The 15,578-nt window shown below is 31.1% G+C and overlaps 1 protein-coding gene and 1 long non-coding RNA gene across 2 annotated transcripts; both read right to left on the bottom strand.

The window, feature by feature from the left end:
- Positions 1-4,120: 4,120 nt before the first annotated feature.
- LOC113784768 (uncharacterized) lies at positions 4,121-7,203 on the bottom strand. The gene is made up of 2 exons (XR_012163893.1): positions 6,555-7,203; positions 4,121-4,551 (listed from the first exon to the last, which is right to left on the bottom strand). It is a non-coding gene; the product is annotated as an uncharacterized lncRNA (long non-coding RNA).
- A 6,443-nt stretch (positions 7,204-13,646) lies between these two features.
- LOC140918749 (uncharacterized) lies at positions 13,647-14,096 on the bottom strand. The gene has a single exon (XM_073363546.1). It carries the CDS (start codon positions 14,094-14,096, stop codon positions 13,647-13,649), a length of 450 nt encoding a protein of 149 aa, XP_073219647.1.
- Between the last annotated feature and the right edge of the window lie 1,482 nt (positions 14,097-15,578).

The raw sequence follows: 15,578 nt of genomic DNA on the forward strand, positions 1-15,578 counted from the left end.
ATTTGACTACAACAGGTCGTAGTCGAATACAGATTCAAAATTTTAGCTACTGACTTGCTGTGTGTATTCGACTACAGCAGATCGTAGTCGAATACAAATTCAAAATTTTAGCTACTGACTTGCTGTGTGTATTCGACTACAGCAGGTCGTAGTCGAATACAGATGTGAAGCTTTTGCTTCTGACTTAGCATCTGTATTCGAATACACTATGCGGTATTCGAATACACCTTTGTATTTTGTCAAAAATATTAGTTTTAAGACTTTGTTAATGTAGTTTTGACTTTTGAAAATAATTTATATGCATATGTAAATATGAATGGTTCTCATGTATTTGAGGTATTGGTTGTATCATTTACCTTTATATTAAAACATCTAATATGTTTGGATTTAAAGCTTATCAATGTAGATATTTGAACTTCTTTTTGAGCTTGTTGCCTTGATCATAATCGTTGGTCTTTGTCTTCATCAAAAACATGTATTTTACAGTAACAAGATGCATATCAATTTACATGATGCATACCATTTGGTTAGATAAACTCATGTAACAAGATAACTTGTACAGATAACATGTCATTACGATCGATTAACATGTATTATACTATAGACCTATATAATTTAGTTTTCATAAACTTGTTACAAATAATAACTATTCAATTATTCAATTTTTTTAAAATAAATAATTTTTTAAATAAAATATAACTATTTCTCTATATTCAATCATATTTATAGGTAAATATGTAAAAGTTTTCCAAAAACAATAAGTTAGACCAAATTTACAAAAATATATTGGTGAGGTAGTAGATCAAATTTTTGTTTACATTTTTAACAATTAAAATTTAGTTGAAATTAAGGTTGAAAAATTTAATTTATTTTATAATTATAGTAGTTGTTTTTGTAGTTTTTATTTATTTATTTTTTTTTTATAAATTATTTCCTCCGATTTTTTTGTAATAGATATTTGAATTATAATTTAGTCTACAAAAATTTGTGTATTTGATTCATTTTAAAGATTTTGAGGACCCTCTTCTAATCTTAAAAATTGAGCCTATTAATAAAATATAATTTTAATAACTAAAAAAATTGGTAAAGTAAATTTTAGTTCATATACACATACCAATCTACATTATGCAATGAAGATCTACACTTTCCAATCTATATGATTGAATCTATATGATGCATGACATTTGATTAGGTTAATTCGTGTAACAAGAAAAGATGCACATATTGCATGTCATCTTAACATATTAGACTTAAATATATACATATCGACAACGATAACCCAACAACCACAATTCTACTTATAAAAACTATTCTATTCATAAAATACACTAATTATAGATCCCAAAATTCCAACAACATACACCACACTATTTATATTTTTTAGCATATTTATTTAACATATGTCATGTTCTAGTCGAAATTCATCACCAATTAACATATATTAAACCACAATTATCATTAAATAATTTGATTTTCACAACTTTGTGACAATTAATAATTATTCATTTTTCAATTTTTTTAACGTAAATATTTTTTATATAAAATTTAACCAATATGTTGATAAATTAGAGCACAAATTTAATTTAATACTATTCTGTTTATTGGTGATTGCAAGAGTTAATTGTAGCCTGTGAACGAGAACAACTAATAAAAGTTGAAATCTCTACAACCAATTTCATCTATTTAATGTCATTGAAAATACACCAACTAAGTCTTCTTCGCAAGTGTCAACCAACACACATGCAAATGCTCAGACCTTCCACTAAAAACAAATCAATGAAAACTAGACATTCGACTTCCGCTTTTGTTAATGTGCATCGTCGAATCGAAGAGATAGAAAATGGTGTTGTGGTGAACAAACTATACTGTGATGCAAAAATGGTCCAAATGTCGGGAAACAATTCTGGAGATGTCCTCTTTGGATGTTATTGTCCGAATAACAATGTTTTACTTTATAAGATACGTTATATGATTTTTTAAATTAATGTTGGTTTGTTATAAAATCTCAACATATGCTACATGTAATTTCTTTATTTGTATTGAAGATGAAGATGCTACATGTAATTTCTTTATTTGTATTGAAGATGAAGATGATGTTGATGAAATTGAAAACCAATCTAATTCACAAAGAACTTGCCGTTATGTTATAGAAGAAGGAAAAAAGAAAAATATCAAATTATATCAAAAGTTAATTGCTGAGAGAGGTAGAGGAAAAATTCTTTTGTTTTTAATTTGGTTTAGTCCAATCTCCAACAAATTTAACAACATTCTCTTTGAAAATGGTTGTTGATTCATTTCATGATCATTGAGAGTGGTATGATGATGGAATTAATTTTAAGCTTTTTAATTAAATTATTTATTAAGTTGAAGTTGATTATAAGATTATCTGTTATACTGAGAATGATTTAGATGTGAATTATTCTGTTAATTAAGTTGATTATTTGTTTCATTTATTTTAAAGCTTTTAATTACGTTGTTTATTAGGTTGGAGTTGATTATCTGCTTGAAAATTGTTTAGATGTTAATTATTCTGTTAATTAATTGGATTATTTGTTTCATTAATTTTAAACGTTTTAATTACGTTGTTTATTAGGTTGGAGTTGATTATCTACTATTTTGAGAATGGTTTGGATGTTAATTATTCTGTTAAGTAAGTTGATTATTTGTTTCATTAAATGTTTATTATTTTTTAAATTTAATTTCTTATCAATTCAAATTATTATTCTCGTAGTGTACGTAGTTGTTAGCGTGATGCCTATAACGATGCCTATAACGTGTAGTCACTGTTACTATTGAATAGTTGAACTTTGCTGTTTTGAAAATGGTTTAGATGTTAATTATTCTATTAATTAAGTTGAATATTTGTTTCATTAAATGTTTATTACCTTTAATTCTTTTTAAATTTGATTTCTTATTAATTCAAATTATCATTCATATTGATATGATGATGGAATTAATTGTTATGGTGATGCCTATAATGAAGCCTATAATGAGTAGTCATATCACTAGAAAGATGAACTCTAAAAAGTTGTACTGTGAAAAGTTGAACTCTGAAAAGTTGAACAATATGATATAAAATTTTATTATTGTCTATTACCTATCACCTATTACCTAGTTTTTAAATTAAATTTTTTAAATCAATTTTTTAGTATTTGTAGTAATATTTATTTTAATAAAGGAACGTACTAATATGAAACGTATAGGAATTTATTTGATGGAGTAGTCCATAAAATAAATAAGAATTTATTTAATGAATAATGTATTTATCTTAATTTTTTTTAATAATAAAAAAACATTACTTAGTGTGCGACCAACCTTAAAAATCAACTTTACATATTCACCTAAAATAGTTTCACACTAGTACACTGATAATAATAATATATTTGTAAATAAAACAAAATTCAGTAAATTTCCCACTCTCGTGGAGGGAAAAATTAAAGTAACGTATACCTATTTAACAAATCAAAATTTCACTATAACATTAAAGTTAACCAGAAAAAATAGTTATATTGGTCATCCACTATGGAGAAAAATGAAGTTGTACATCCAAATTCACAAACACAAGAAATTAGTGGTGTTACTCAGTAAGTTCTTTTATATTCAAGCTCTACATAAAAATATATATATTTATTTTTTATTCATATAATTTATATTGTGGTTAATGTGTTATTGTTATATTTGTAGAGAATCAAATTTTATCCTTGGAGTAAGCTCTGCACCAACTCACTTCCTCCGTCAACACTGCTTTAACCAACATTGCTGTAAGTTTTAATCTACAAATGCTTTTTTAATGTTTTGTTTTTATTTTAAATATTGTTGTAATAACTCATAAAAAATATCATATTTAAAATAAACCTTTTGACCATATTTTCAAGAACTCAAAGCTTTTATTGTTGACTATTATGCTAACCATTTTGATGAACTGACAAAATGGTTTTCGAGCAACAATCATCAATAGATCTCATTCATGGTTCCATTAAGATGATAGAAATTGTAACGTGTTCAAGTGATATTGGTACCAAAACCCTGATTTCCAATCAAATTCAGAAGACTTGTGAAGATGTTGAAGTTGTGGCTAGTGCTAAAGAGTTGAGCGTTGAACTTCCTGAACATGGTGATGTGAAGAAAAAACGCAAATGCAATAACAATGATGGGGAAAGAGAGTTGAACAATGTTAGAGAACTTGATAATATTAACGTTGATCTCACATTTTCCGACGACGATGATGATGACATTATGAACAAAGTTTGTGTCAGACCATTAGTAAAATAAATTTTCAAAATAGTCAATTACTCCCAAAACCTCGACTTCCAAAAGAACGGATGAATACTACATGTTTGAATAACACAAACGATTTTCACATTGCAATGTCATTTAAAAGGTCACCCGAAAAAAAAGTCATGCAAAATGATGATTTACAACAAATAACTAATAAACTATTTCAATCTCCTTCTCCAACACTAGACATTGTTGTGGATGTTTAAAATACTTACCAAGTACCATATGTCCCTTGACCTTCTATTGGAGTAACAAAAAAGATGAACATCGGCTCTACATTATCAAAAGGGAAGAAATTAGTCAATCAATGTGCAACTGGTGGTAAGAAACAAACCAATGTGCTACATAATGTTAGATTTTCAAACTATTATTTAATAAATTTCTATTGTAATTTCTTTGTTCCTATGGAGTTGACATTTTGTATTGGTTATTTTTGTAGGGCATACGATAGAACTTTCATGTCACTTCTGACATGCAACTAGATCTCTTTGAAGCACAAAACATTGCTTATGTGTATCATCTTGATAAAGATAAATAGTAAGTTATAATTTTTTTTAACTTAATGTTTTATATGTTAAACTTAATTGTAAACATTGCTAATTTATATATGTGTTTACCAATAAACAGAGAACCGTTGGTGAGTTCCAACGGAATTATAGGATATAGGTCAAATTTTGACGCACTTGCTCCAGGAAGGATTATCAACGATAAGGTCCTGTACATATTTTTTTTATGGAATTATTATAAGTTGTTTTTTTTTTACTAAAACAATTAATTGTATTTTATTTTTGTTAACATGACATAGTAAACGGATTCACACTTGCTTCAGATGCCTTTGATTTCATGCCTTTGTCATAGCGAACAAATTCATCATGTATAGTAAAATGAAAGATGTTTGCAAAAAACTTATAAAGAAATGAAAATCCACAATAAATTTCATTTGAAATAAACCACAATTCACATTTCAATAAGACATTTATATACCAACATCATCTTGTTCAAACTCATCCTCCGACAACAAAATATTTTCCAATCCCTAAATAAAAATCAGTTAGTGATCATTTTTAACATAATCTGATATCTAACATAATAAACACAATAACATACATCCCTGTATCGAACCAGCTTTATCCACATTTGATTCGGACTGAACGTTCACCATTTTTTTGGTTTCAAGAACTTATATCTCCTTCAATATTAAATTTGTTTCATAGAATCAATCAATTACGCAAATATCTTTAAAATTAAGAATTTATTAGCAAAGGTCCAGAATGGACTGAGCACCGTAATTCATTTTAATAGAATCAAGAAGTCACTTGGAACTATTCCACACTAAAATATCTCAAGATTAACCAAAAATACTATAAGCCTTACACCAAAAATACTAAAAATTTGCACAATTGCATGCTACAAGGTTAGAGCAACTATGTACCAACACATAAATACAAGTACAACTCAATTTTATTATAGTCGTAGATATATTATATAATTTGAATGGTAAAGATGATATTATACACTTCACAATATTACTGTGTACTATCTACACTCAATCTATTTTTCTTCTTCTTTCACACTTTCTCTTTTACCATTTTTCTATATCTTTGTCCCTTTAAGCAACTGCCACTTTGTTTTGAAAAATAGATTAAACACTGACTAAAATAAACAACCACCACTTTCTCATTATAGACATCTCGATTTTAAATTTGTTCAGTTTTTCATTTTTAAATTTTGTTGAATTTGGCAGTTTGAAACTGCTTTCAGATTTAATTTTTTTAATAAACTAAATAATTATATTGATTATTGAAAGAAAATCAGCTACACCACAGAGCATTCAAAAAAAGAAAAGTAAGAAAACGGTAAAAGTAACAAAAAATAAGAAAGAATTAATAACACTTAACAAGGTAGTTTGTTCTGTTTCAATGTTTTTTGTTAATGGATTTTTGCTATGTCATAGGCCACTGCATGACAAGTCTGAAAAATGTTAATAAAATTATAGTTATTTTGTTTTGAGGGGGCAGAGGTGCAGAATCTAAAGATTTGGTCGTGGTTGCTCACATGCGGATCTGGTCGGTTCAGACTTGGAAAAGAAGAGGGGTGAAACACAAAAGCAGAATAAAAAACTAAAGCTCTTAAATTTGGAGTTATCGATCTCAAAAAGTCTGAAGAGAAAAAAAAACACAAATAGGGTACCAATCATCTTTGCTTAAGAAAGCACCAAATCGATACTCTATTTGAACAAATCGTCAAAAAAAAGGCGAATTAACTAAATACCATACCTTTCTTCTCCGATCTATGTTCCTGCACTCAATCTCTCCATTTTCGATTTAACACGTTTGAAATGGAGAAGAAAGGAAATTTTCAGAAATGAATTTTGTAGTTGAATCTTTCACTTGCAAATTCTCTTCAATGAAAATCAAAGCTAGCTCAAGTTTATCTTTTCCTAGAATGCTTTGTTGAGAGAATCTAAGATTGAAAGAACCCACTTTTTTGCTATTCATCCTACTGGGTTTTGATAATGATGGAAAGAAGACATTTTTTTTTTTTGGAATAAATAAATCAATCTTTATTCATCCCTTGTTTTAGAATAAATAAACCAAGCTATTTTCTGCCGATCCAATTTATTATAATCTATTTTATTTATTAAAATTTTAATGTATTTATTTTCTGCCGACCCTATGTCTCTTATTACTCCGTCTTAGCCTTCTTCCGAGCACTTACCACTATCTAAGTCTCCAAACCCACAAAAAGCTATAAAAAATGGTTCGACCAAATATGTTTTCTCACAACAAGATTCTCAGATCTACTTAAAATCGTAACTATCATCCCTACTAAATCCCTTATTCCATTGTGGTCATTGTAAAATCGATGGGTTTGAGTTTGCTACTACTAGAAAGGTGTAATGATAACTTGAGAAGAAGATGACCGATTATGTCACGACTCGAAAACTGAATGTCGTAACTGGGCACAAGCTATACTCCTAGTATGACAAGTCTAAAAACTAACTTAACAATTAAACAATTAAATAGTTATAAATAACAATTTCAAAAAATATATAATTTTTTCTCGATATTTTGACAAAATATCATTTGTAATTTCAACGTTTCCATATTTATAAAATTCTGTTTAAAACTTTTAACTTAGTCATAATCTAAAGAGCAAAATTTAAATATTTAATACATTTCCCAAAAGACTTCATAGACTCCAAATAGCTACAAAATACATGACGACTCAACAAACTTTACAAAAGAGCTCTCGATCAAAGAGACCTAACAAAACAAATGATTGAGACTTGAATCTACTAACAGCTTGCTACTCAATTGTGTGTGATTCTGAAAAAATGAACAACATGAAGGGGTAAGTCAAAGACTTAGAGACAACAACTACCACCAACTAGAAGAGAAACACAAAAAAACACGAATATTTGTTTTACAATCTTGTGAGAATTATGTTAAACAATGTTGTCTAAAATATAGATAATTCTCAAGTAAAGTATACACATGATAAATTTATTAAACTTATAATTTAGCTGTTCAGGTAGAAATATTTAAAATGCAATTCATATAGAAGTAAAATCAAAATAAGCAACCTCAAAAATATAAATAAAAAAAATTCAAACAAGTAAAAACATAAATTTTTGGAAACCAAGAGGCAACTACATCTCATTGATAGCCCTTTTCTTCTAAAGGTGACATTTCCATTAGGGGTGGCTCCATCTGTAACACCCCGTTTTTCAAAGCGAGGGTGTATTTTTTTTTCAAAAGAAATTAAAATAAAACAGAGAAATAAACAAGGTAACACCTATGGATAAGTAATTAAGTCATTATAATTTTCAAGCAACGGAAAAAGTTCTCAATCCATGAATTCAAAATATTTACATAACAAGAGTAGTACAGTCTTCCAGATTAAAAGTAAACGCAACCCAAAGGAAAGACATTCGTTCCCTCTGTGTCAACCTAGTCTGATCATTTTACAAAACAACTAAACACCCTGAGTGATCTCCACGCGCCCCGTGAGATCCTCCTAACGTAGCTGCAGTCAAGCGTTCCCATCTCCATTCCCGTCCGTAGGGTACGAACCGGTAGGATCGTCCTGACTCTCATCTGAGGGCAAAGCCCAGATTTCCACAATAGTTGTAAAGGGTCACCAACCGAAATTAACAGATAACACATAACATTTAAGTTTTAAATGCACAAAATAACCTTTCAACTAAGCATGCACCTTAAAAGGATTTTCCATATGCTAAAAGTTCATGTAATGCTTGCCAATTAAAAATGAAATCAAAATGAAGTTCTCAAAACATCAAGTAATACATAACTGACCAAAGCATTGATAAGTCAATTGAGCAATCGATTATCTAACTCAAAATAAGGACTTCTGCTGAGCCAATCGATTGCCAAATCGATTTGGTTAGTTCAACTGAGTTCCTGCATGACCAAATCGATTTCTAAGTCGATTTTGTCAGTTCTGATGAGTCCATGTGTTGCCAAATCGATTTCCAAATCGATTTTGGCAGTTTTGCTGAGTTCCTGCCTCTCTGCCAATCGATTTCCAAATCGATTTCTTAAAAGATTTTGAAAGACATATTTATACAATCGATTGGCAAATCGATTAGGTTAAAATAGTGAACTTCCTGCAACTCATCCAATCGATTGGGAAATCGATTTCCCTGCTTATTCTTCCAAAAATACTTAAACTAATTCAATCACATTCATACACAATTCCACATCTTAACACTTAGCAATGATAACGCAATCGCTACAACATCATGAGTTTCGAAATAGTATTGCAATCCAACATGCTATCACCAAATTCCAAAACATAACACTTAACACTTATAACACAATTACTACAACATCATGGGTTTCAAAATAGTATTGCAACCAAACATGCTATCACCAAATTCTAAAACATAACACTTAACACTTATAACACAGTTACTACAACATCATGGGTTTCAAAATGGTATTGCAATCAAACATGTTATCACCAAATTCCAAAACATACACTTAACACTTATAACACAATACTACACAGACAAAATGAACCAACAATTCACAATTTAACAGGGTGTAGTCTCTCACGGACAAACACCTGTGCAGTCTCTCACGGACAAACACAATTCACCAAGAAACGTAAGTCGTAAACGTACTACCTAGCGCGGGTCCGTACCGTTTACCGAGGTTCCACCTATCCCGGGTCTGCACAACTTACCAAACGTAAATCGTAAACGTACTGCCTATCACGGGCCCGTACCGTTTACCAAGGTGCCACCTATCGCGGGTCAGCACGATTTACCAAAATACACATAAGAAAACAAGACATTAAGAGATTCCCCATTCTTAATTCTCATTTAACTTAAACCAGGGCGTAGTCTCTCACGAACAAACCCCTGTGCAGTCTCTCGCGGACAAACACAATCCACCAAGGAACGTAAGTCGTAAACGTACTACCTATCACGAGTCTGTACTGTTTACCGAGGTGCCACCTATCACGGGTCTGCACAACTTACCATACGTAAATCGTAAACGTACTGCCTATCACGGGCCCGTACCGTTTACCAAGGTGTCACCTATCACGGGTCAGCACGATTTACCAAAACACACATAAGTAAACGAGACATTAAGAGATTCCCCATTCTTAATTCTCATTTAACTTAAACGATTTTCAAAACAAACATTAAGTAACCAAGACATTAAGAGATTCCCCATTCTTAACGCCCAGTTAACTTAAAGATTTTCAAAACAAATATTAAGTAACCAAGACATTAAGAGATTCCCCATTCTTAACGCCCAGTTAACTTAAACAATTTTCAAAACAAAACGCACATTAAGTAAACAAGACATTAAGAGATTCCCTATTCTTAATACTCATTTAACTTAATGGTTTTCAAATTCCACACAAAACAAACTCAAACAAATTCTCACATTCAATCCATAATTCACACCAAAACACATCAATCAACAAACATCAAGTATGCACACGCCAAATACGATGAACACACATCAACATAATAAATTTCATTTATTCAAGATCTTACATACGTGAGGTAAATTCATTTTTCCCAAAACAATACTCCAATCCTAACAAAATTCGTTTCCACACAACCACAGATAAGGCCCTAGATGCAAACTAAAAGTTTGGAAGGAGCCCTTACCTTCGCGTTAGCTCTAACGTGCGATTACGGCACCGTGAGTAAATCCGGTAAATTTTCCGCTCGCAACGCCGCTTCCAAAATTGGTCCACTAGCACCGTAGCATGGAGGTGAGCAACCTTCCCTTCTATCACTTCTTGAAACGATGTTTAGATCTAGGTGAAACGGGGAGGTTTGTGTTTGAATCCCTAATACCGTTTTTCTTCATTTTCGAATCAAAGAGGAAGAGTGGAGTTGAGAAATCCTTGTTCTATCACCCACCCAACCTTGGGTTTCTTTTCTTGAAGAAAGGAAGCAAAGAAAAACGAAAATGGAGGAGAAGGAGGGGAGAAGCTTCGCGTGACAGAGGAAGGAGAAGAAGTTTTGCTTTTTCTTTCCTTTCTTTTTCCTTTCTTCCTTTTTCCTTATCTCCTTTTTATATCCTTTTCTTTTCTTTTCCTTTTCTTTCCAAACAAATTGATATATATATATATATATATATATATATATATATATATATATATATATTAATTACTTTTAACAAATATCTCAAAATATCTAGATATTTGTTAAATTACCATTTCACCCGCAACGCATAAAATTCTCCGTAAAGGATTCACCGCACTTAATTTAATCTATTTATCGACGAGTAATTCTAAACGGCATCAAAATATCTTTTTGATCGTATAAACTCCAAAATATTATTAACTTTGGCTAAAAAGCCTCCGAGCCAAAATCCAAATTACGCAAAAATACATAAAGTGTACTTTAAAATTATGGGTCTTACACCATCTAACGGATAGCCCTCTCTTATTAGTCCCACAACACATAATAACACATCAATTTTGGAGCTTACATCTCATTGATAGCCCTCTCCTCCTAAGGATGACATCTCTCATAGGGACACTTTCATCTAACAGTTAACTCTCCCCATTCAAATTGATATAACTAGGTGCACTTACTGTCGTTAACAATTTCATAATTATATAAATGATTTCCAAAACACGTTTAAAAATCATTTCTCATTTCATAATAACTAATGGAAAACATATTCAACTGTATAACAATTCATATTTAAATACTTTATAACTCATAAATAAATCAAACTATTCACATATTGTATAACAAAGACCATGAAAATATATAAATGATGAAATCGAAAAAAATTTAAAGGCTGTGTTCTCCAATTTTTAAATAAATACTTTAATATAGAAAACGAGTAAAATAATAATTATATCATAATAAAAAATATGACAATGATAGTCGTTTACTCACAATTATGGAGAATCGTCTAAGTTTGTTCTCCAACAACTCATAGAGTAGCAAGCAGGACCTTAGCTAACAAATCTAAGTATAAAAAATATTCTCAAGACTTTAGAAAAATTATTCTAAAATTTAGCTAACTCTAGGAAACCATAAAAATCTTTTAAATCTATTCTAAACACAAATAAGATTTTATAACAAAACTACATTTTTTTCTAGAGATTCATTATTAACATTAGAGTTGTGTATTTACTTCAAAAAGTCTTAATAAACAACTTTCAAGTAACGGATACCCTTCTCCTTCCTTAAAACACAAACTCTAACCCAAAATCTTAATCAAAAGCATTTGTAGGAGTATGAGAAGTTATTCTTTTAGAGATGTTAAATTCATTTTAAGGGTTGAGAGTTTATGTGTGTAATTTGTGTTATGGAGTGAGAAGAAGCAAGGAGAAAAAGAAGAGAAAAAAAAAAAAACCGGGAAGGTTGATGTTTGTGTAGCCGAGAGGGAGAAGAAGGAGGAGGGAAAAGGTGAGGTGAAAAAATGAAGTGGAGTGGAGTTGGTTTGTTTTATTTATTTATGTATTTATTATTACTATTACTATTATTATTATTATTATTATTATTATTATTATTATTATTATTATTATTATTATTATTATTAACTAATTAATTTTTTTATAAATGAAAAGGAGCATTTCAACCTCCTCTCTTTATAAAAATTCGTCATTGAATTTATTTGACTTTATATTTATTTATTAAATACTACTGACCTTGAGTTTCAAAATAAGCGTGGGTACTTTGCACGGATGAATTTTTCGGGTTCCCAAGTAGTTTCTTCACCGGATGGACCATGCCAAAGAACTTTCATTGAAACAATATCTTTTGAGCCTAAATGTCTTACTTAGTGATCTAATATAGGTACCAGATGTTCAACGTATGATAGACCTTCATCTAATTGTACATCTTTATGACTAATCACATGAGAAGGGTCATGAAGATACTTCCAAAACATCGAGATATGAAAGACCAGATGAACTCCTAAGAGATCTGGTGGAAGTGCCAAACAATAGGCTACCGGTCCGACCCTTTTCTAAAACTTCAAATGGTCCTTTTAAACTTAAACTTAGTTTTCCCTTTTTACCAAACCATAAAACTCCTTTCATTGGTGAAACACGTATGAATACATGTTCTCCCACTGAAAACTCCAAAGGATGACACCTCTTACTAGAATAAGAATTTTTTCTACTTTGAGCTGACACTAAGCGATCTCGAATCAATTTAAACTTTTCTATGTCATTTTGAATCAACTCTAGATCGAATAGTTTAGCTTCTCCAACTTTAAACCATTTTATTGGAGACCTACATTGTCTTCCATACAAAGCCTCAAAAGGAGCCATGTGAATACTAGATTGATAACTATTATTGTATGCAAATTCCATCAAGGAAAAATGTTGATCTCAACTACCTCCAAGATCCAGAACAAAAGCACAAAGCATATCTTCTAATATTTGTACAATCCTTTCAGAAAATTCATCTGTATGAGGATGTAAAGTTGTTCTAAGCTTCAAACGAGTTCCTAATGAAGTTTGGAACAACTTCCAAAATTGAGCAGTAAATTGGGCTCCACAGTCAAAAATAATACACACCGGTACACCATGCAAATAGATAATTTCGTCTAAATCAAGTTTAACATGTTGGGATATAGTATAAGTAATCTTCACAGGCAAGAAATGTGCAGATTTGGTTAACCGATCTATAATCACCCACACCGAGTCATACCCTTTTTGGGTTCGTGGCAATTTTGTGACAAAATCCATAGCGATGTCTTCCCACTTCCATTCAGCTATATCAATAGGTTGAAGTAACCCCACAGACTTTGGTGCTCAACATTTACTTATTGACACACTTAGCACTTAGAGATAAAATCTGCTACGTCACTTTTCATCCCTTCCCACCAATAGAATTCTCTCAAATCTTAATACATCTTAATAGAACATGAGTGAATACTATAAGAAGAATGATGATCCTCCTCTAAAATTTTCCTCCTTAAGTCACCAACATTTGTAACACACAATCGAGACTTCAACCTCAACACACAATCAAAATCAACTGAAAAGTCTGAAATTTTACCATTCTGAACATTATTTACCATATTCACCAAGTATGAGTCTTGACTTTGAGCTTCCTTGATATCATCAACTATGGTTGGACGAATTTGTACATGGGCTAAAAATAACCTCGAATGATCAAGTTCAAATTGAATTTCACTTTCAATAATTTCTTGAAATTCTTTAACTATTTGCCTATTTACTTTTGCTATATGAGCGAGACTACCCATGGATTTCCTACTCAAAGCATCTGCAACAACAATTGCCTTCCCTGGGTGGTTTAAGATTGTGCAATCATAATCTTTCAAGAGTTCCATCCATCTTCTTTGTCTTAAATTTAAATCTCATTGTTGAAAGATATACTTAAGACTTTTATGGTTGGTATAAATCTCGCAAGTTTCACCATATAGATAGTGCCTCCAAACCTTAAGAGCAAAAATCATTGCAGCCATTTCCAATTCATGTGTGGGATAGTTTACCTCATGCTTCTTGAGTTGTCTAAATGTATAAGCAATAACCTTACCTTGTTGCATAAGTACACAACCGAGACCAACTCTAGAAACATCACAATAAACTGCATTACTTTCACCACCTACGGGTAATGCCAAAATAGGTGTTGACGTCAAATACTCCTTTAATTTTAAAGTTTGCCTCACCTGCATCAGTCCATCGAAAATCAACTTTCTTCTGGTCAACCTAGTCAATGAAATTGCGATTTTTGAGAAATCCTTCACAAAACGTCAATAATAACCAACTAAGACAAGAAAACTCCGAATCTCCTTTACCGTGGAAGGTCTGAGCCAATTCTACACTACTTCCACTTTACTTGGATCAACACTTATTCCATTCTTAGACACATCATGACCTAAACATGCCACACTGTTCAACCAAAACTCACATTTAGAAAATTTGGCATATAATTGCATATGTCTTAAAGTTTACAAAACCAACCTCAATTGTCGCTCGTGTTCTTCTTTACTCTTGGAGTAAACAAAGATATCATCAGTACACATAATCACAAAATTATCCAAGAAGGGTTTAAAAACGCGATTCGTCAATCTATAAAAGTTGCTGGGGGATTAGTAAGCCCAAAAGATATAGCCAAAAATTCATAATATCCATAACACGTTTGAAAAGCCATCTTTGTTATGTGATCCCTCTTAATCTTCAATTGGTGATACCCCGACCATAAATCAATCTTAAAAAAACATTGAGCTCATTGAAGTTGATCAAACTACTCATTATGCGTGGTACATGGTATTTATTCTTTATAGTTACTTTATTTAACTGTGTATAGTCTATCCACAACCGCATGGATCCATCTTTCTTCTATACAAATAATATTGGTGCTCCCCAAATAAAAGAACTTGGGCGAATAAAATCTTTATCAAGAAGATCTTGAAGTTGCTCTTTTAACTCCTTAAGTTCTACTAGGGCCACACAATAAAGAGGTATGGATATGAGATGAGTTTTAGGAACCAAGTCTATAGAGAACTCAATCTCTCTATCAGGTGGAAACCCATGAAATTCTACAGGAAATACATATGGAAATTCACATTTTATTGTAATTTTTCCCAATTTCTCCTCCGCCACTTGTGTATCCCTTTCCAAGGCTAAGTACCATTGACAACCTTTTCTCATTAACTTGTTAGCTCTCAAGGCTAAGACTTGGTTATATGGTACCCAACAACGTTCTCCTTGAAACGAGAAGATTGATTGCCTTGATATCTCAAGTTTAACCACTTTGTTATGACAATCAAGGTGGCATGATGAAAAGCCAACCAATCCATTCCCAAAAT

This window comes from Cicer arietinum, chromosome 7, assembly GCF_000331145.2.
Source record: "Cicer arietinum cultivar CDC Frontier isolate Library 1 chromosome 7, Cicar.CDCFrontier_v2.0, whole genome shotgun sequence".
NCBI lineage: Eukaryota > Viridiplantae > Streptophyta > Magnoliopsida > Fabales > Fabaceae > Cicer > Cicer arietinum.

Coding starts and splice junctions, on each gene's coding strand:
- LOC140918749 (XM_073363546.1), bottom strand. CDS start 14,096: ATGGAACTCTTGAAAGATTATGATTGCACAATCTTAAACCACCCAGGG.